At 42.7% G+C, this 22,483-nt stretch overlaps 1 protein-coding gene and 1 pseudogene across 2 annotated transcripts in view; one reads left to right on the forward strand and one right to left on the reverse strand.

Moving 5' to 3' along the window:
* The first annotated feature begins 8,249 nt into the window (after positions 1 to 8,249).
* LOC310827542 (ragulator complex protein LAMTOR5 pseudogene) lies at positions 8,250 to 8,837 on the forward strand (annotated as a pseudogene). The gene has a single exon. The product of its transcript is annotated as a ragulator complex protein LAMTOR5 pseudogene (transcript).
* A 4,817-nt stretch (positions 8,838 to 13,654) lies between these two features.
* Positions 13,655 to 22,483, reverse strand: part of SLC1A3 (solute carrier family 1 member 3) — a 38,048-nt gene continuing 29,219 nt past the window's right edge. The window contains exons 5-10 of the mRNA XM_083703588.1: positions 20,616 to 20,658; positions 20,165 to 20,460; positions 19,577 to 19,810; positions 18,239 to 18,433; positions 15,273 to 15,407; positions 13,655 to 14,533 (exon numbers count right to left, since the gene is read on the reverse strand). Coding sequence (XP_083559714.1) covers positions 14,329 to 14,533; positions 15,273 to 15,407; positions 18,239 to 18,433; positions 19,577 to 19,810; positions 20,165 to 20,460; positions 20,616 to 20,658 — 1,108 coding nt within the window. The 3' untranslated portion in view covers positions 13,655 to 14,328. The remainder of the gene's footprint in view (positions 14,534 to 15,272; positions 15,408 to 18,238; positions 18,434 to 19,576; positions 19,811 to 20,164; positions 20,461 to 20,615; positions 20,659 to 22,483) is intronic.

The raw sequence follows: 22,483 nt of genomic DNA on the forward strand, positions 1-22,483 counted from the left end.
TATACAGCAATAAATAAGTAATAATTTTACTTGCAGTTATTTACAATAAATCACTAATGGTTTTAGTGGTGATTTTATATTTACATGTTACATTACTATAGTTAACTTCTTCCAGTAGGGTATAACTTTTTCTCATTTCTGCAAATCCAAGTGGTGTACATTGTCCTCCTTTCTTGCAGTTATACTCATATCAACCTCATGTAAGTTAGGTTGTATTATTTGGCTGTTGTTTGGGTGGTTTGCTTGGCCTTGGCTTAATGCAAAGATAAATAGTCTATTAACCATTTTAAAATTATTTATTTAAAATATTTTGAAAAATACAAAATAGTTAATTGCCTATTGGACTGTTTTCAGTGATTTGCTAAATAATATGAACAATATCTTCATAGCACAGAATTCCATACGCTAAGATTTCATATGGAAAGGTGACCCCTTAACTTTACATTAATGCAAAGCCCCTGCTAAACCAACACACTCTCAAGTATGCTTTGGGACCCCTTTTCAAGTTTCAGGATACTGTTTTATTGGAATTACACACAAACACACACAAATCCCAGAAGATACTATAGGTTTTGTCAGATACTGAGTAGGATCTGTGAATAAGTGCTTCAGAGATTTGATAATTGTATTTGATGATAATTTGATGATGATTCTATTAGGTTTTTAAAAAATTATTTCTTGTATTGCTTTAAAAAAATCCCTTGGTTCTGGCTTATATTTACTATATTTTATATACGTAGTGTTTTCAGTACAGTATTTACAATTGCAAATGTGATTCTTTGTCTGTTTTTGAGCCTGTTTGGATGTTTGCAAAGGCCTTTGGCCACAAGCAATAAAAGTTTGACCTGATCTGAGTAATATGCAAAAACAGGTTGCCGGGAGGCTAAATACGTTGCAGCCATTCTGCAAACAGCACAAGATAATACATAGTTCCAAAACGGCAGGTAATTAACACACACCCCATTGTTTGCACTCCTGAACTGAGGATGTGCCAGGACTGAAGGCTACCTGCAAGTGACAACTTCCATTCTTCTTGATTAGAGAGAAATGACAGTCTTCTGGAGGGTGTGTTTGCAGTTACTCAGTGGTGACGGAAAGTAACTCTGTCCAGGCTCAGCTTACACCTTGTGACCTCTGCCTTCCTCCTTCTCTTTACTCTGTTCTGACACTCTGAACATTCCCCCACCCCTGTACACTGAAAGGGGAGCAGGGGCTCTATACTGAACAACACAGATCACACAGCAAGTAAGAAAGCAGATGCTAATAAGTGTTTGGCATGTGCATGTTGAATTTCCCTGTTGCGGTGGGATGTTATATGGCAGAAGAGGAGTAAAAAGGAATCTTTCAGCATTTGCAGCTACACTGGAGCACAAGCCTCATTCTTGATTTCCCTCTCTCTCAAGTACAGTCCTTCGCACCGGGGAACAGAAGCACTTTGCTGGGCCCATAATTGATTTTTCCACATGAATGAACTCTCTCCTTTATCCTTCCCGCACGCTGTTACACAGACACAAACTCTTGTTCTGAATAGGGTGCTCATTATGTACCCCTGCTCCCACATAAAAGCCCTATTGAAACACAGCAGAATTGCTTGAGCCCTTTATTCCAGGAAGGAGGCACTGTTTAGGAGTTTAACTGTTTAACAGGTACAGTGATTGTATCTAAAAAGCGTCTGCCACTCATCCTCATACTGACAGCCACCCACTTTTTAAAGTTGGGCCAAACGCTAACAGCAACCCAGTTTTCAGAATACTATGTAGTTGGTTTGTAGGTAGAATTTGCTACTTCTCAACCCGGCCACTGCAAACAAAATTCAGCATAATAACACGAGTCCAGCAAGGGAGGACTAGACATGTATCAGGCTTTCTGTGTACACAGAAGAGATGTGATGCAAAGGCACAAGGAGCCAAGGATGCAAGCCAAACGCTCATTATTGGGTGCACTGCACCTTCTTGACTGTTGGTTATATGCAATCCTTATATTGCAAGTCCTGCGGGGGGGGTAGAACATAATATCACAGATTCAATCTCCAGCATCTCACCTGCTTGGAATTATGGAGAGTTACTGCCAGCCATTGCAGACAAGACTGAACTAGATGGACCAATTGATCCAACTCAGTCTAAGGCAGCTTCTTTTGCTACTATGTCCATATTTTTTGTTGTTGCTCCTTTGTATCAGCACATTATGTTTCCCTGTGGCTGTGTGTTAAGATCCTCCTCACTTCTCTTTGTTGTTGTTGTTTAGTCGTTTCCGACTCTTCGTGACCCCATGGACCAGAGCACACCAGGCACTCCTGTCTTCCACTGCCTCCCGCAGTTTGGTCAAACTCACGTTGGTAGCTCAGACTCATGTTGACCTGTTGTCTTTGTCCATGGAGTTTTCTTGGCAGGGATACTGGAGTGGCTTGCCGGTTCCTGCTCCAGGTGCATCACATTTAGTCAAAACTCTCCACTACGACCTGTTCGTCTTGGGTGGCCCTGCACGGCATAGCTCATAGCTTCTCTGAGTTATTCAAGCCCCTTCACCACGACAAGGCAGTGATCCATGAAGGAGCTTCACTTCTCTAATATACCACAAATGTCAGGTATGCAACAATATGTATGTATTACAAAAACATTTCTCTACAACCAGGCCTTTGGCTGATTAACATTCTATGGCCTTTTCAGTGTGCTTTTTGGAGGAGGTTGTTGTTGTAGGTGGCTGTTGTTGTTGTTGTTGTTGTGTATTTTGTGTTCTCACTTTATACTTTTATGTTGTGAACTGCCTGTGATCTTCAGATGAAGGACGGTATGCAAATTTAATTAACAGCATTAACAACAACACACTTGACTGACAGTACACATAGAATCAGTGTCAGATTCAGTGTGCTGTGTTTCATCTTCCAGTTTTCTCCTCTGTTCCTTTAAGTGAACTGCAATGGCACAGCAGGATATGGTTGTTTCAGTGAACTAGTGAGAGCTAGCATTTCTGTTTAGAGAAGAGGTGGGGCCTGTTAATAGTCTTCTTAATTGAGATGGAATAAATGCTTTCTGGAGGGAAAAATGGCTGTTTCATCACCTGTCTTTCATATATATACAAGGGAGGAAGCATGCTCCTAAACCAGAGAACAGCCTAGCAGGGTGGGAGTGTCTCATAACATGCTCAGTGGTTATTCATGTTAACTGTTTTTGTGAATTAGCCCACAGCATTAACTATGTCTTCCACACCCCAGGAATCAGCCAAAGCATGACCCAGCCTGCATGCTTTACACCAGACCCCTACAAATTCCCTCTTAATGACAATAGACATGCTACCACATCCACAAGTAATAGATTGGAGGTATATTTGCACTGCTAGTGCTCTGCTTAGTTGCATGTATGCACTTTGAGAAAGGAGGGACATTTTTTAAAAAGTTCATGCTGCATCCAGCGAAAGGGAAGGATTGAAGATTAGTGGTAGAGCATATGCATTGAATGCAAAATCTCCCAGCTTTGGAATCTCTGGCACTTAAGGAGGAAAAAGGAAACAGGTAGAAGGTATTAAGAAAAAGCTTTTTCCTGAGACTCCACAGAGTCACTGCTAGTCAAAATCCTAAGCTATACAGATACAGTCTGCCCTGGTATATGGCACACAACGGATTTTTAAAGTTACTTAAAGTTCAGTAGGCGAGGTAAGCTCATGCTCATGTATTTATTTATTTATTTGCTTTCTTGTTAATATCCCATATTTTGACACATAGTTCTTGTAAGCCAAACCCCATCCATTACGTTCTAGCAAATGTGTATTTTCAGAAGTGGAACTGTGCTACCTATTTCCTCCATCAAATCCTCTGAAGTCACATGATGATGTTCGACTGTTAACTTAAGCAGGTCTAGGCATCTACCTAACTTAGAGGTGGAGAATCTGTGGCCCTTCTTATGTTATTGGACTACAGTTCCATTCATCTCTCATCACTGGTCATGCTGACTGGGACTGACTGGGAATCTAGCGACATCTGATGGGCTACAGCTTTCTTATCCCTGATAGGGGGTACTCCAGATAGCCCACTTTGGAACTATACCATAAGCTGCTTGGAAAGCTCTTCAGAGGAAGATCAGGGTAATAAATAATACAATAAAATAAATAACTAAATGATGGGGAGCTCTATGTTCAGGTGTGTGTGTGTCACCAGTAAACCTGCTTCCAGTTTAATTCAAACCATCCATATGAATTCTGCTTTCTGACAAGGTAGTGCTCTTGTCAGTTACATAGCAAATGTAATTTTCATTGCTTTGGGAACCTGTCTTAGTAGAAAAGGGGAATATACTGTAAATCCTATCAATCAGTCAATATAACTGAAAATAGTGTTCTTAGAGAAAAATTAAACATATATTGTATGGTAGCATTTACCAACCTGATTCCATGCTGGTTGGTGCTGAGGGGAGTCTGTAATTCAAAACATCTGGAAGGCATCAGGTAGGTAAAGTCTGTGGTATAAGTATAAGGTTACTTATAAACTATCAGTATTATGCAGGAGAGTTTCCAATACCTTTCTGGACATTTAAAGGTAAAGGGACCCCTGACCATTAGGTCCAGTCATGACCGACTCTGGGGTTGCATTGCTCATCTCGCTTTATTGGCCGAGGGAGCCGGCGTACAGCTTCCGGGTCATGTGGCCAGCATGACTAAGCTGCTTCTGGCGAACGAGAGCAGCGCACGGAAACACTGTTTACCTTCCCGCCGGAGTGGTACCTATTTATCTACTTGCACTTTGACATGCTTTCGAACTGCTAGGTTGGCAGGAGCAGGGACTGAGCAACGGGAGCTCACCCCATCACGGGGATTCAAACTGCCCACTTAAATTGGATTAATATGCCCTGTTGCTACTTCTCTGACCACTGACCATGCTAGCTGGGGCTGATAGGCATTGGAGTCCAACAGCATCTGGAGGGCATCACGTTTGTTACCTTTGCTCTAGTGCAACAAATCAACTTTTTAAAAATGGACTTTTTGCAGTTAGGAAAGTGATGGGGAAATGTACTGGAAATCTTGGGCTGAATGAATAGTGGGAAGATGTATAAACATTGCACAAAGAGCTAAGGATGAATGCTCATTGTTGTACAACTTTTCTGCAAGCAAATGCAAATGAATGTTCACTAAAGACCACACACAGTCTAACCCCTGTGCCAGCTTTGTGCGAGCAAGTCAGGCTGAATGCTCAAAACACAGGTCGTCTGGAAGAGAGCAGAGATTGACGGCCACCGAAAGCACTGTTGGCTTTGAACGAAGACTTTCCTCCTTTTTGTTGTTCTTTAGTTGGCTGAACACACATCTGTGGAATTGTAGCTGCTCTTTTAAACAAAGGGTTTTTCTGGGGTACAATTTCTTGTGAAGACGTTGTTGCTTGTCTGCATCTGCAGTTAGCATTCAGGAATCTGAATTTGATATCTTTTTTTGAACCTTATCCAAAAAACAAAACAAAACAAAGCCATGACAAGGCAGCCAGGGGGTTTCCGCCTGCCACAAGTGATTTATGCATTAGACAATTTAATAGGCAAAACCCTTCCATGTAGTGGGAATGAACCAATTAAAAAAGTGCACATCAGAGCTAACCCAATTTTATACAACACATTTAAACGATAATTTAGGCAAGCCCTTGAATACTGTCTTTTGTCCAAAGATACCTTGCTGAGATTTATCTGAAGAAGTAAGAGTAGCTTGAACTCTAACACAAGAAAATGGAACTGGATGGAAACATGTTGAGCAACTGATGCTAGCAAGGTTAATCATCATCAAGTTTGCTGTACAAAATTCGGCTGCTGGCAGTGCTCCTGTAGCACCATGTCCTCCACAATACTTCAGTATATTGGAATGGAAAAACAAGATTTTGCCCATGTGGTTCTGTCTGAGCTCTGTTAGGTCCTCCTTGCAAGCTTCCCACAGGTGGCCCGCCATGAGAGCAAGATGCTGAACCAGAAGACCTGTTGGTCTGATCCAGCAAGCTCTTCTTATGTTCTGAGCTGTGGTTAGTGTCCATGACTTGGGCAAAAAATAGATTAACTTTACAGAAATGATAAATTACAACCAATACTATGTGTCAGTTCAGCACTCTTGGGAGATAAGTACCTTTTCTTGTAGGCTCTCGCATGATGCACACAACTGATGATCCAATTCTGAAGTGAACTGGGGAGGCGGGGATTCACCCATCACTACATGTATCCCAGGCCTGTGCATGTTTAGTAACTTGAGAACAAGTCCTATTGGACTAGTGAGACTTACTTCTGAGTAAGCGTCCCATTGGCATCTGGTTGGCCACTGGGGGAAACAGAATGTTGACCTAGATATGCGTTTGATTCAATTCAGCAGGGCTTCTCTTATGTTCTTAACAAGCACAGAACATGTGCTCTCTTATTATATGGAAACAGACCTGGTAAAAAGGCTGCTCCTGAAAATTACTGTCACTATATGACGGGTTATATAGACTGTGAAGAAAATTTCTTTTACAGAGTTGTCAAAATATGATATACAACAGTACAACAGAATGTTGGCAAGCAATTCAAGGGCTCCACATATATTGGGATATGTTAGCTCTCCCTCCCCACATTCACTAGTTGTACATTATATTGTTGGTTGTCATCATGAACCATAATTTAATTAGTCCAAGTGAGAGAGTGCACTTTTCTTGTTTCAGGTTACAGACACAAAAACAGATAATTATATATAACTATTAACAAATTATATATAACTATTAATGATGGCTGATGTCTACAGCCCAGTGTCAGCAAAGCTGTCATATGATTCTCCAAGGTTTAGTTCAAGGGTGATGAACCTCTGGTCCACAGGCTGAATGCAACCCTCCCAGCCTCTACATCGAGCCCTCAAGCTTCTTCTCAAGCCATGTCATCTTCCTAGGCCCACCCCCACCCTCCGCAGGACTACACACACACACACCATGGTTCTGCTCCACACACTATTCAACAGGTTTTTTTGCCTGAATAGAACATGGCATTAATTTATAATAATGCCTCTTTCTTGCCTGGATGGAGGTGTGTGTATGTGTGTAGAAACTGCTGGATTCCGCGTGGGTGGAATGTAGCCTAGTATACAAGGTAAAAGTCAAATCAGTTCTGCTCATTTTTGCCTCTGGCATGCAGTCCAGAAGGTTGACCCCAAAGAGTTGCAGCCCTTAGACTGAAAATGCTTCCCCAACACCCGCAAACATTTTAATAGCATGGAGAGCAGTATATCTTCAACATTAATAAAATTAAGGTTTTAACATACAGAATCTATGCCTTGTACCAACCAACTTAATCTCTTTTGCATTTAAAATATGGCCCCAGTCCAGCTGTAGTTCCATGCAACGAGCTTTGTATAACAACCAGGGTTCCCAGGTGTGGGATATACATTCCCAGTTGTAGGTGAAGTCCAGTGAGTCGACTCATGATCTCAAAATGCAAGTACTTGGAAATTATGCTGAGCTGAAACATTACACTCACCTCATGTTGTCTGCCATTCTCATGCGATGCATTCACAACATATGTCAAGTTTGAGTGGTGTATGGAGTCTCCCACTTTCCACCTCAGGAATCCAGCTCATCAGTTCTATGACAGTTTGGTGTGCTATTCTACTTGCGTAAGTGTAGTTTTACATTAAGTTCATGTGAGGCGAGGCTTGGTTTGCCAGATCAGTTTGTGTGGTGGCAAGAGAAGCCAATTCTGCAGAGACAACTTTGCTCTCTGTTCCTCTGTGGTTGCCTGTTAAAGCACTCGCATGAAAGGTGAGAATCATAAATGTGGCTAAATAAGAGTGGCCATATTAGTTAAGGACAGACACTATGGAAAGAGACTTCCATTTCAATTGAAAACTTTCATTTCAATACCACCTGTGTCTGATGGGATATATCTCTGCACTATAGTTAAAAGCCCCACCCTCAACAAAAATGGTTATGTTTTACAGGGGTGTGGGGGGAATGCCATAAACAGGGGATGTTCTTTCAGAGCGGATGTCTGCAAAAAGCGGGCTTTTTATTCCTGCCCCTGTCCTAGGTGCTTGGGAATCATGACATCAATTTTATGATGTCATAATGACACCATCTGATTGACAGTTGGGTTCTCCCACCCACCTGTCAAAGTTGGCCTGTAGGGGTGGAGCCAGATAAAGATCTGGCCTGTGGAGCCAAAAAAGTCCCTCTTTCCTGCTATATGGTATACAAGACTTGTTTAGAGAAAATAAGATATGTGGCAACATTACACCTCATTTTCCATCTTGGTGCCTAACATCCTGAAAAGTCTAAGATTCACTTCAATAGAAGAACTGGGAGGTGGTGCTCAGCAAGATGGAGGGGGTGTTGGAGCATCGTTTAGAAATCACAATGAAGAACCCCTCAATTGCAGGAGCCCTGTGCACTGATTTCCAGGGCCTAAACCTGGACTGTCGTGGTACCCTCTCAGATGAACATGCAGGTGTGATATCTGTTCTGTCCCAGCAAACACCCAAGTTAATGTCTGATCCAACAGATATTCCTGTAGTGTGCCTTGAGTCATATACTGGCAATATTATGATCCAGAAGCATGATGGCATCACAGTGGCAGTTCACAAAATGGCATCTTAACCTTATACATCCACAATAGTCCTTGCTCTTCACCAATGCACCTTTGTGGAATACTCTTCTGCAGATTAATATAGGTTGAATATCCAGTATCACAAGGCAGAATCTAGTTGGGATTGGGCTGTAAACATTCTCCCAAGTTGGTATGGAATATTAATTGTTCTGAACTTGTGCCATTTCATATTATCAAATGTGGACTGTTTTCCTGTTACATGGCTGGGGAGAGCACCTTCTCAGGTGGTCCCAATACTAAATAAATCAATAAATAAACCAGAACACACTGCTTGTTCACTACTGTTTGACTTAAAAAGAAGAAGAAGAACTGGAATTAATTTATGCACAACAAGGCGAAGAGTCCCATTATTCTCTGGAAGGCAAAACACCACACAGTTCAAAAATAAAAATGTAAAACTATTTTTTTTTATTGAAAATACATCTACAAAGTAATATTTCTCAAGCCACACTGGGTGCACCCAGCTGCCAACCCAGAGTGGGCAGGGAATAGAGATTGTTCTATGGTACCTGATTTCTGTAAGAAACAAAGTTAGTGTAAAAAATATTTTAAAAGCTGTCATGCTTTGTAACACATTCCCCCCCCCCCCTACAGTGATGTTATGGAAGGACAACCTTTAACACGAAATCTTCTTTGCAGTGTATTTCCAAAAAAATAGTATCCAATCAAAAGCAAAAATGCAATTAAAAAGTTACTCCATATAATCTAATATTAACTTTTGTACACACATACTGAATACAGTATTTCTATAAAAAATATCTCTAGTTACATGTCAGAAGATGCCTGTCTGTAATCTAGTTTTCTTTTCTGTTAGCACAAGTAAGAAATATAATAAAAAGGAGCATCCATTACTGCATTCAGTTAGAGATGACCCAAGAGCTTTGCATTGTTTAAAACACCTCCAATTCCTGAATGCACTGGGTTAACTCCTATCCACTTTCTATAAGGAAAGTGCTCAAGGACAAGCTAAATGAGTAGGATCTGCAACTTGTGGAATAAGGAGCCTGCCTCATCAGTCCAAAGAAAGACCGCCTGTGTCCAGCATTCTGAGAATTTGTCCACTTCACATTTTGTAGTATGTGTGTCTGCAAGTTTTATTCACAGGTCACATTTTTGAACCAAAGATCCCCTCTACATTCCAGAAACCCCTTGGTGGTCAGTGGTTTTGTCAGGGCAGGATTTTGGAGAAGTTCATGGTCCCATTCAGCAGAGTAAGTAGTAGAAGAAGAAGAGTTTGGAGTTGATATGCCGCTTTATCACTACCCAATCTCCTTTCCCTTCCTCCCCCACAACAAACACTCTGTGAGGTGAGTGAGGCTGAGAGACTTCAGAGAAGTGTGTCTAGCCCAAGGTCACCCAGCAGCTGCATGTGGAGGAGCGGGGAATCAAACCCAGTTCACCAGATTACGAGTCCACCGCTCTTAACCACTACACTAGGAGGGCTTTCAGATGTAGCTGAGCAGGTTTACCACATTCTGAAGTGAAGCAGTATACATTGAGCAGCATCCAATGCACTTGTTCTGTTAGCGTAGCGATTGACACTTGTGCAACAGAACTTTCCCCCTCCTCCAGTTGCTGGGAATTGGAGGTGGGCAGAGTGCTGCCCAACTTGCAGGCTTCCCACAGGTATCTGGTCGGCCCCTGTGAGAACAGCATGCAGAACCAGATGGTCCACTGGCTTGATCCAGTGGGCTTGTCTAATGTTCTCCTCCTGTGCATGCCCTGTGCCATCCCCAAATCTGCTCCAGAGGGTTGGGGAAACCTCCAGGACAGATTTAGTGGGTGCATGGTGGGAGGGGGGGAAGTTCTACTGCACAAGTGTCAATCCTTGTGCTGATGGAACGATTCACTTCATGCTCTACTGGATACAACCTGTTATCTTCTAAAGAACTACATCCCATAAGATCAGTGATTGCCTAACTGCACAACTGGTGTCCGTGGGCCATTCATCAGATGGGCTTCTTATCAGCTTGGCAAGGCAATTTCGTACAGTGAAAAGAGGATATGAGATGGGTTTGGGCCAAGTGGAAAGAGCTGATAGTAAGGCTCCTCCTCACTTCTGGAAACAGTGGCACTGTTGGCATAGGGAGGAGCCTCATATTGAATTGCTCTCTGATGGTCCAGCTTTCTGATGCTACCTTCTGCACTCCCATGGAAGTGCATGCAGGAAGCATGCACTATCTGCCAGTCTATCCTGAACATACATTTGGTTTCTACAGATGCACAGATCCAACATGGGACAGGGAGGAAAGGATGGTTTATGGGGCAAAACTACTAGGAATTTTGTGGTGAGGAAGGACCTCTGCCTTCACAACGCTCTTGTGATACTGATGCCATGATTACACATACATTTGAACTCATCTGTTTTGCACACAAACACATGTGTGCATTGAAGTAGAATGTGTATAACAATGGAGGTCTCCAGCATCCAGCCTCAGCTGCACACCCAGTTTGCATCTAATTCACAAATCTGTATCTATACAGACCACCTTCACTACTGCTTCAAACCCCCCTTCTCCCATACAAATTAAGGAAGTCTGTAGTGTTAGGTTAATTCTGGCCACTTTGTGAAGGGAAGCGAGGTAACAAAAAAATCAAAGTTTAACTTCATAGCCTATTGAGATTTAGCTGAGATGGTCTTGCAATTCTCAGGGTTCTTTGCCTTCAAAATCTGTGACCATATGAATGAACTCTCAGGGACAAAAATTACATCGAAATGGTTGAGTGGCAGCTGTAACACAAGAAATATATTGTACCTACCTCAAAGAACTACTATTAATTCCCCAACCCCCATAGACTATGCAACCAGTTTGTGTGTGTATATATATCTACAGTACAGCACACCATCCCTGTTTCACATCCATAAACCTTTCCCGTTTGACTGCTATGGCAATGCATGTAAATATATATATATATATAAATCATTCTTTTCTTTTTCATAAATGGGCTTCATCGGGGAGTAAAGATTGGAGCAGGAAAAATAATCAATGATAATATATGGATCTCACCTCAGTGTGTAAAATCTGCCCTGCCTCTTACTCCCAGAAGAAGACTTATAATATTGCTCTTTAAAAATCCTCTCTTATATTTTCAATATTTATTCAACGTATTTGCTATCCTGCTGTGTTTTTTTTTATATATTCTTCCTACTAAAAGTAATTGAGCACCACATTAGCTTCACTATTCTATTACTCCCCCTACATCAGGCGTGTTGCTAGTATGGAGAACCTGGCAGTGGAGTGGGGAAAAAAAAACCCTCTTCCCTTGTAACCCCAATGTTGGGAAAAAATGCATTTGGCAACAATTTCTTTTGTTTAGCAAGACAACGAAACAGACCAAATTAATTGGAAAATCACCCTGTTTGAAAGCATTCTCCTGTCCCCTGCAGTTCCAATATGACAGTGGAAATGTTATTGAACCCTGTCAGATTCTCTGTGCGTTCTGCTTTCTACCTCTTAGTCTATAAGTGCTTCTTTCCATCGGAAAATCTCTGACACAAAGTAGATAGGCAAGGGTGAAGACGGGCAAACATTTTAACTGTGCAGAAGTGGCTCGAACTCACAGTGCCTGCCCTGAAAACAAATGGTTCGGAATACAACAAAGATGTGTTCAAAAACCACTATCTTTTCACCTTTAGGTGGCCAGCCATAATGAGCCCTGTACAGCAGTTAGAAGTGAGATGATAAGCAGGTTGTATCTGTGTCACACAGATTTAAACTATCCGAATAAGTACCTCTTTTTGTGGGGGCGGGGGCTAGGGATCTTTAATAGAATTATCAGCACCAGCTAAAGTACACACTTGAGTGGCTATAAAATTGATATGCCTTTATAAAGTGTCACTTAGGATCCCAACTCCCATCGAAAGTTAAAATGCATGTCAAACTCAACTCACTGGGCAGCTAGAGATCTAGGACAGGCCTTCACAATTTATGGCCCACGACAAAGCCAAACGTAGCTCGCTATCGTTCTGATGCTTGATAATCCCCCTGTTTCTGTGATCTATCGTGTGCAGCAGCAGCAACAAGTTTCTTGAACTATCATTACTGGTGGGCTACATTCAGTTTGGTGGATCACAACTTGTGCAGGCCTGATCTAGTTAAATCAATGGAATGTTCAGAGTTAAGTAAGTGGCTGGATAATTATGTCCAGTGGGAGGGGGACACCTAGGTTATTTCAAAAATGCCCACACTGATGTGGTATCAACAGTTTAATATCCCGCCCCCTGTAACGAAGGGATGAAGACAGTTTATGTTCCAAAGTGCATGCGTATATTAGATCTCTGATCCTGAAAAGACAGTGCGCATAGGTAACAGTACTTGTGTTAAGTAGTAATGCCATAATCCAAAAGAGGAACAGTAATGTTACACATACACAAATGCATTTTTCTAGGTTCATGATCTAGGAATTAAATGGGACTTGAAGGTGCACAGTACCAGGAAGCCTTTCCTGATCCTAAAATATCCCATTAGGTAGAAACGAAACTATGATACATCCTTTTTTGCTTAGATGGTAACTAGAGCAAGTTGTGGGACATATTGTCCATGTATTTAAAACCAAAATCAGTGTCCCTATTTTTAGTGCTCCAATAGCAATAAAATAAGGAAATAATATATTTAAAAAGAGAAACCAAAATTTGCTTCTCACTTTTCTGGAGAATAGCATCAGGTTTAAAAAGTAAATTTACAATGCAATCCTATATGTGTCTACTCAGGAGTAAGGTCCATTAAATTCAGTAGGACTTACTCCCAGATAAATGTGTATAGGATTACAGCCTTCCTGGTGTGAAGAATGTGTAACAGTCAAACAGTCAAACAGTCAAACAAACAAACAAACAAACAAACAAACAAACAACCCCCCTTTTCAAGATTTCTTGTCTGCTTTGCTGCTTCAGCTTACATAAAGTGAGATCACATTTACAGGACTATGCAACATGTGCACTTGAATATTCTTGGTAATTTGATTACACAATATATCCCATCCCCATAGCACATCACATCACATCATATCATAATGTTGTATGCTTGGTATTTTGTCTTATTATTATTTTAATGGGATACAATCATATAACACATTCATTACTAAGTAATAGGGTATATTTTTCAGCAAGGACTTAACTAGACATTACAGTAGCTGTAGCGCTGGAGCCGTTCAATCTTCTTTCCCCTCTCCTTCCACATGCCACCTGAAACCTTTATCCAGGTAAACATACCACGTGGAATGATGTCATTGTGCTGTGCATTGCCCTCCTCTGGCCACACAGGACTGGATGCAGGGCGATGCACACAGTGATGACATCACAACACGTGTCGTGCTTACCTAGATGCAGGCACAAGGAGAAGAAGGGAGCGAAGAGACCTTGCATGTAGTCACCATGGGTTTTATCCAGTAAAGTCACTGAACTGACAGTGAAGCTTCCATCAGCGAAATGAGGAGGGACGCGCTTCCCTAAGCTGCCCTGGAGGGTTCCACAACTCTCAGGAGCAGATATAGGGTGTGAGAGAGGCTCTAGGCCTATGAGGAAATGGCTGAAAATAGCTTCCCTTCCTGCTGCTGGAAGCCTTAACAACAGCTGAGTGACACCACTGGATATAACCTCACGTCTCTCATCATGTCTAGTTAAGCCCTAAACTTCTTCAGTGCTCTGCTTGTATATATAGAGAGAGATGAGGAACAAACGGACAAGTTACAGAAAAGATTGGAGGAATTGTACGCTTTCTGCGTATCTAGTGCTTTGTATCGTTCCTCTACCTTACATCTTGGTTTCACTGTCTAAGGGCTTTTCATTCTCGTTCTCTTGGGAGATCAGCTGGTAAGGCTTCTTCATTTCATTCTCCTCTATCACAGAGTTACCCATCTCAGCATCCTTGCTCCTCAACTCATGCCGCGATAAGTGTTCTACAATCCCTGCGCCGATAGAGTCTCCCAAAACGTTGGTAGTGGTACGCAGACGATCCCTATAGAACAATTTGCAGATTTAAACAAGCTAGGCAGTCCCAGCCCTCCAAAGCCCCAACAGATTACACAGTACATTATTACACTGATTCGCTGAAATTAGGAAAGGGAGATGTAATCTGCAGTGTATTTAACATTGCAATTTTATACTCAAGTAACAAAACAAAACAAAACAAAACATGCAATTGCATATAAATAAATTTATTTGTAACACTTCCATCTGATCTTAACCTGTGGCCCATGGAGTGGTGCGAAGGGGCTATTCTTTCCCCCAGCACAACAACTCTATGAAGTAGGACAGATGAAACAAAGTATGTTTCTGGCACAACGTCATCCAGAAAGCTTCTTGAGTGAGCAGAGATTTGAGAAACACAATACTTTCAGGGCATGGAGACAGTGGCGTAGCGTGGGTTGTCAGCACCCGGGGCAAGGCTAGTAATTTGCACCCCCTAACCCGTGGATTTGTGCCCCCTAACCCGTGGATTTGCGCCCCCTAACCCTAACCCCCAGATGTTGCGCCCGGTGCGGCCGGCCCCCCTGCACCCCCACGCTACGCCACTGCATGGAGAACATCCTAATGGGTGCTGGCTTGCTTTGCAGTTAAAATGGTAATTTTTTATATCCTATGCAATACAACTGAATATTGGTAAAACATTCATGGGGAAATGAACTAAAATGACTTGCAAGTTCAGTTTTCATGAATGCCCACTAGCCTATACTTTACACTGAAGAAATACTCACAAAAACCAATCCACTGCAATGATAAGGGTGATATCGTCTGTAGGCAAACCAACAGATGTCAATACGATCACCATAGTGACGAGGCCAGCCTGAGGAATTCCTGCTGCACCAATGCTGGCTGCTGTAGCCGTAATGCTGTTCAGAGAAAGGAGACACCAAAACAATCACACAGAGCTTTTAATTTTTAAACACACACATAGGTTGTGTTTTTGTTCTATCTGTCATCTATCTATCTATATCTATCTATCTATCATCTATATCTATCTATCATCTATCTATCTATATCTATCTATCTATCTATCTATCTATCTATCTATCTATCTATCATCTATCTATCTATCATCTATCTATCAATCTATCTATCAATCTATCTATCATCTATCTATCTATCTATCTATCTATCTATCTATCTATCTATCTATTTATCTATCTATCATCATCTATCTATATCTATCATCTATCTATATCTATCTCTATCTATCTATCTATATCTATCTATCTATCTATCTATATCTATCTATCTATCTATCTATCTATCTATCTTTTTACAAAAATGTTTTCCCCGCCTTCCTTTATGTCTTATGAGAAAAATTTGCACATAGTCTAGACCAGCCTTTCCTAACCTGGTGCTGTCCAGATGTTTTAGACTAAAACTCCCATCTAGAAGAAGAAGGGTTTGGATTTGATATCCTGCTTTATCACTACCCGAAGGAGTCTCAAAGTGGCTAACATTCTCCTTTTCCTTCCTCCCTCACAACAAACACTCTGTGAGGTGAGTGGGGCTGAGAGACTTCAGAGAAGTGTGACTAGCCCAAGGTCACCCAGCAGCTGCATGTGGAGGAGTGGGGAAGCGAACCCGGTTTACCAGATTATGAGACTACCACTCTTAACCACTACACCACACTGGCTCTCTAGCCAGCACAGCCTGCTGGAAGGCAACAAGTTCAGAAAGCCTGAGCCAGATCAGTCATCAGGGACACCTCTCTGCTCCATGATGTGGTGCCATCCAGTTGTTGCACTGAGCAGAAGGCTGGCAAAGCACTTTCCTGTGGCCTTGAACTCAGCTGATGGGTGATTAATTCAAGCCTGCTTTGTGCAGGGATTAGTAGCACAAAGTGGTTTACATTGAAACTGCTAATAAAATGGAGGGGAAAAACTTGGCTGATGACTGATTGGGGCACACCTAGCTCCTGCAAAGGAACAACCAGGAGCTCACTTCAAGCTCCCAAATGTTCCTTTGTAGTCACATGCAGAGCTACCCCACACCTGATGTAATACTGCATATGACATCAGATGGGTGTGGTTTGTTAGGAATGGCCAGATTTGTCCCACAGACTGGAGGTTCTCCACCACCCCTGCTGTAGCTGATTAAGACTGTGCAGTAATCCTATATACACTTATCTGGAGGCAAGTCTCACTGAACTCACTGGGACTTACTTCTGAGCAAACATGCATACACTTATGGTGCAAAGTGCAGATTAAACTGATATGTGTATTATAATGCTTTAAACATATGTGCTATAATATGTTTTTGAGACGTGTGCTTGCTTTTGCCTATAACCTGTATTTGGTTGACCAATAAAATCTGATGATAACGATATTCAAGGAATGATCATTTACTCTTTACCCCGATTATACTTATGGAAAAGTACTAAAGTTACAGGAATTACTGAAGATTTTCTCAAATGAATATAGAACAAGCTCAAGGAAGTATGCTGAACTGTGTTGATAAAAAGGGATCTATTTCAATGGGAGAGAATTATAGCCCAATCCTATGCATGCCTACTCAGAAGTAAGTTCAATGGGACTTGCTCCCAGGTAAATGTGCATAAAATTTTAGCCTGAATCATTAAGTTATTCAAGGACCCCCATTTTATTCAACATTATGGCAATCCTTTTCTTTCTTCTTCCTTGTACAGTTTAGCTTGTGAGGGCTATATTGCGTGGCAATACCTGCCGCCACCCACAGATGGAACAAATAAAGACACAGGACACCAGAATTTAGTTTAATGGGCGAAAAATGGCCACAACTTTATTGATTACAGGTAAGAGCGGTATTGGCCTTAGGCATTGGCCCTAACAGACTATCCGGTCTAACCGGGAAGGGTTAAGCACCAACAGGGGGAGCCCCCCAGATGCACATCCCTGGGCGCTCCCCGAGGGGTTACCGCTCGGGGGCGCGCTTTAGGCCCTAGCCTCCGTAGGTTTCGGACGAGGCGATGCCCCCCCCCGGAGTCCTTTAATGAACTACCCTTCAAGAATTGGGGGAGGTGATGGTGATCCTCCCCCCCGACCTCATTTGCATGACAATACCCCGGCCAATGCCTACCGCCAAAACCAAGGAGTTGTGACGTTTGCTACGAGGTAGGCGAAAAAACCAAGTGGCTTCAAAATTCAGCCAATTAGCCAAATGGAAAAACTCCTACCAGGCCCCTTGCGGCGACCAGCCGAAGCCCATAGCAAAGTCCGAAAGCAAACCTAAAGGGCGGGTGGGTGGGAAAACCGCGGTGCTGCAGAGGAGGAAAGAGGGGCGAGCCCGGGCTGCCCTGACCTTAAGTGCCCTCAGTTGGGCCCGCCCCTAGCTCCAGCCCATTGGCTGGCGCCGCCAGAAAAGGATGAATGCTAATGGGGATCCCTAAGTCCCGCGGGGCTGGCGCCAACCCCGCGAGAATGTGAATGGGGGCGTCAGCCCCGCAACCACCCCCCTCCTTAGCTCAGGAGTGGCTTTGTGATACGCTGGAAGTGAGATACTTCACTATGTTAAGTGATGATTTAAATCCTATTGCTTTCAGTGGATTTACAAAAATCTGGAGCTAACTCATAATGACAATGTTTTCAATCATGGGCATAACGAGGTACACATAGAGCGCAGCTGAAATATACTGTGGCTCCTATCACATGTCTTTCCCACTACCATATGATGCAAAAAGCATGCAAACATCTAAGGTTTTGCAACATTTACAAACCTGATTGTGATAATCTGTCCAAAGTTGAGGTCCATGTTATTAACCTGTGCAATGAAAATTGCAGCCAGTGCCTCATACAAAGCTGTACCATCCATGTTAATAGTTGCACCCACAGGAAGCACAAATCTTGTAATGCGTTTATCTACTCCATTATTCTCTTCCAAACACCTAAATGTGATCGGCAAGGTGGCAGAACTAAAGCCAAAAGGGGGGAAATGGAGAAAATTTAACTCATCGGAAAAGGCAGGTAACATTGATATGGCTATGATGGCTATACACATTATTGTTGACATTATGGAGCCACCCAGAATAAGGATGGCAGACAGAGATTTCCTGTCTCCTCAAATTACCTAAAAAATATTATTATTTAAATGAAATTTGTACACATGTTCAACTGTGTGCCAGTGACCCAATCTAGCTAAGAGCATCTCCCCACATAGTTGGGTGCCTGTGTGTTATTGGTAGAGCTCATACCTCAGTGGTGGATCTCATGGGCTGCCTGGTTCACACCCTGTCATTTCAGTTGAAAGCCTTAGATTTGGAAAGCTAGTGCCAAAGTAGATAGCACTGGATATAAAGTAGCTCCAGATGCTCACTTACTGGATCAGGAACCATGGGCTGTATCCAATGCTAGTCCATCTCAGAGTAGACCCATGAGTGTAAATTGGATGTCCATTGGTATGTGCACCCAAATGTGAAATCTCTGGCCCTCCAGAAGTTACTGGGCTTCAGCTTCCATTAGCCCAAGCCAGCATAGTCAGTAGTCAGGTTTGATGGGCGCTACAGTCCACCAACACCTGGAAGGCATCAGGTTCTCCACTCCTGGCCTAAACTCAATGCACTGCTGTAAACGTTATGTGAATTGAAATGCAGTTCCCTGTCCATACACTGGTACAGCTTGTCATGTTTAATTCCCTTTGTAAAACATGACTAGAGCTGGGTTGAGGCAAAAGTGGAGTTATTAAAATGCTGTGCGGTTCGAATCCCCGCGACGGGGTGAGCTCCCATTGCTCGGTCCCTGCTCCTGCCCACCTAGCAGTTCAAAAGCACATCAAAGTGCAAGTAGATCAATAGGTACCGCTCCGGCGGGAAGGTAAACGGCGTTTCCGTGCGCTGCTCTAGTTTGCCAGAAGCGGCTTAGTCATGCTGGCCACATGACCCGGAAGCTGTACGCTGGCTCCCTCGGCCAGTAAAGCGAGATGAGTGCCGCAACCCCAGAGTCGGCCACGACTGGACCTAATGGTCAGCGGTCCCTTTACCTTTTAAATGCATATGCAGACTCAGTTAACTCAAAATTCTACTCAAATTCAAACTCGATCTGGCTATGAATATTCCTACCTTGAAGATGTTCCCAGGGCTGTGATGAGAGCTTGCAGCAATCCTCCAATGAAGACCCAAGGGTTCTTTCGAGTGATGAGGAAGTAGAGTAAAGGCAGCACTACAATAGCATGGATGAGCAAGCCAATGATGACAGTAACAGTATACATGGCAAGCTGCCCTCCAATCACTCCCATATCTTCCATCTCAACAATTTTCCCAGCAATCAAAAACAGGATACCAAGTGGTGCATACCTACAAACAAATCACACAGTTAATATAATATACGACTATCCAATGAGAAGCCTAGGAGTGTATATAGTTTGGTGGTGCTATTTGCACGCACTCAGAAATTTCCTGACACATTCCAAGGGCGCTAAGGCTGAAATCCCAAACACATTTACATGAGAGTAAGCTTCACCGAATAGAGAGGAACTTACTTCCAAGCAAACATGCATGAGATTGTTCTGTTATTTAGATGCACTGGAAATTAATGGCAAATAAATGGAGAACGTTAGGCAGGGAAGGGATATTTCCTCTTGTATTGTGTAAAAGGCCATGCACACGGATGGTGCTAGTAGATCAACAAACGTAGCATTCAACACCTACCACATGATTAGTGATACGAGGCGCATGATAGCCTCATTAAGGCTATCAAAGAATTCTCTCAATGCTCGTCCTTGCTCCTTCATGTTCCCTATCACCAGTCCAAAGCTGATTGAGAACACAACCAGTCCAAGTGCATTTACTCCATTTACAGCCCCTGGAACAGGGATCATCTCCTTTTTCAACTGAGTTAGGTTTTCCATTGCTTCGGACACATTGTTTATAATGCCAGCAAGGACAGATGTTTCGTTTGAGTCAACTGCTATACTAGGTGTCCGTTCCTCATAGTTTGTTTTGAACTGTGAGAGATGGGGAAAAGGAGAGACGTTATAGCCGTGTCTTTTCTAGGCATTACAAAAACATAATGGCTAAGACTACTCAGTTGCATCTGATCAGAAGATTTACTTGAAGCTCCCGGATGAAGATAGGTGTAATTAAAGTCACACATTGTTACCTGTTTAAAGCAGGCTTCCACCAGATTCGGAGGGAACATGTTTCTGTGAAGAAAGAACAACAACTATTTGAGGAATAGTACACATCTTCTATCATTTCAAGATGAAGCCCTATTGAAGCTGGTGGGGTTTACATCAAAGGCAATATGTATAGGGTGGGGCTCCATGGTCATCTATTTGGCCTGACCCAATAGGATTCTTCTTACGTTCTTCTCATAAGAAGCTTCCATACCATACTAGGTCAGATTGTTTGTCCACCTAGTGATGATCTATAGTGACTTGCAGTGGTTCTTTGGGCAGAGGTGTTTCCCATCATTTCCTACTTGATCCTCTTAATGGAAGATGTCAGGGACTGAATATGAGACATGTATTCTACCACAGGCATATGGTCTCAGCAGTATATTGAACTAGCATCAATTTACTCTCTCTTTTTTTCTTTTCTTTTTAAAAAAGACTGCTACTTCTTTGCAATTCACCAAATTAATCTCAGCGAATTTTCTCCTCAACCTTTTGAGCAGGAGCATGCTGCAAATCTACCCCGCCTCAAGTTTACCTTGGTTAGACAGTAGAAATAATAAATACATGTCTTCCTTGATTCAGAATATAAACAACACTTTTGCAGTGAGAAAGTAACGCCGCTGAAGGAGAAGGGTATAGAAAGAGGCCCTCCAAAACTTAGAGCCAGAACATTGTTTGAAATCACAGTTCCAACAGGTTCACAGTCAACCCACAGAAGAAATTCTCAAATTCCTCACATGCTTTTCGAAGGCACAGCTGTGGGGAGAATTGGGGCAGGTCTGCCTAAGGCGTTTTGCTAACACAAAGGATAAGAGGGTGTCCCCCAAATCCACATATCACAATCCACAACGTTTTTGTACACTGGCCTTAATGATTTCCAGAATGAAATGTCCACAACAGGAAGTTAGAACCAAGTCGTACTGTAATCTTTCCATATTAAAAATTCTATGTGAAATTTTATTTGAGTCAGTACTATAAAATTCTAAACTTAAAAAAAGCCACAGACATCCTGTTATTATGTCAAGGAGTCCTACGCTAACTACCTTCTTCTTTTACTTTTCCATTCTACATACAGAATCAGACTGGAGCCCTGGAACATAAAGGTAAAGGTAAAGGGACCCCTGACCATTAGGTCCAGTCGTGACCGACTCTGGGGTTGCAGCGCTCATCTCACTTTATTGGCTGAGGGAGCCGGCATACAGCTTCTGGGTCATGTGGCCAGCATGACTAAGCTGCTTCTGGCGAACCAGAGCAGCGCACGGAAACACTGTTTACCTTCCCGCCAGAGCGGTACCTATTTATCTACTTGCACTTTGACATGCTTTCGAACTGCTAGGTTGGCAGGAGCAGGGACTGAGCAATGGGAGCTCACTCCATCACGGGGATTCGAAACGCCGACCTTCTGATCAGCAAATCCTAGGCTCTGTGATTTAACCCACAGCGCCACCCACGTCCCAGCCCTGGAACATAGGAAGCTGCTATTTAAACAAGTCAGGCCATAGGTCCATCTAGCATCAACATGCAGCACCTCTTCATGGTTCCAGATGGGACATTCCCAGCTTTGCTTGGAAATGCCAGGGATTGAGCCTGGTACTGTCTGCATGGAAAGCCATTGATCTACTATTGAGATCAAAGGTGGCTGGCCCCTGAATCTTACTTCAATACTGGTGATGGGACAATATCCTCCACCACACTGAGCATAGCAGTAGAGTTTCAATAGTGCAGAGTAGACCAGCTTAGGGAACTCAGGGGAACTGGTGGGTGAATACCACCTCCTCAATTGTGTTTCCTGAGGCAGCCATATTACTCTGCCTAATAGTAGGGCTGACCCCGAATGGGGGAATTGTGAATT

This window comes from Podarcis gaigeae (assembly GCF_964106915.1).
Source record: "Podarcis gaigeae genome assembly, chromosome: 11".
Classification (NCBI taxonomy): domain Eukaryota; kingdom Metazoa; phylum Chordata; class Lepidosauria; order Squamata; family Lacertidae; genus Podarcis; species Podarcis gaigeae.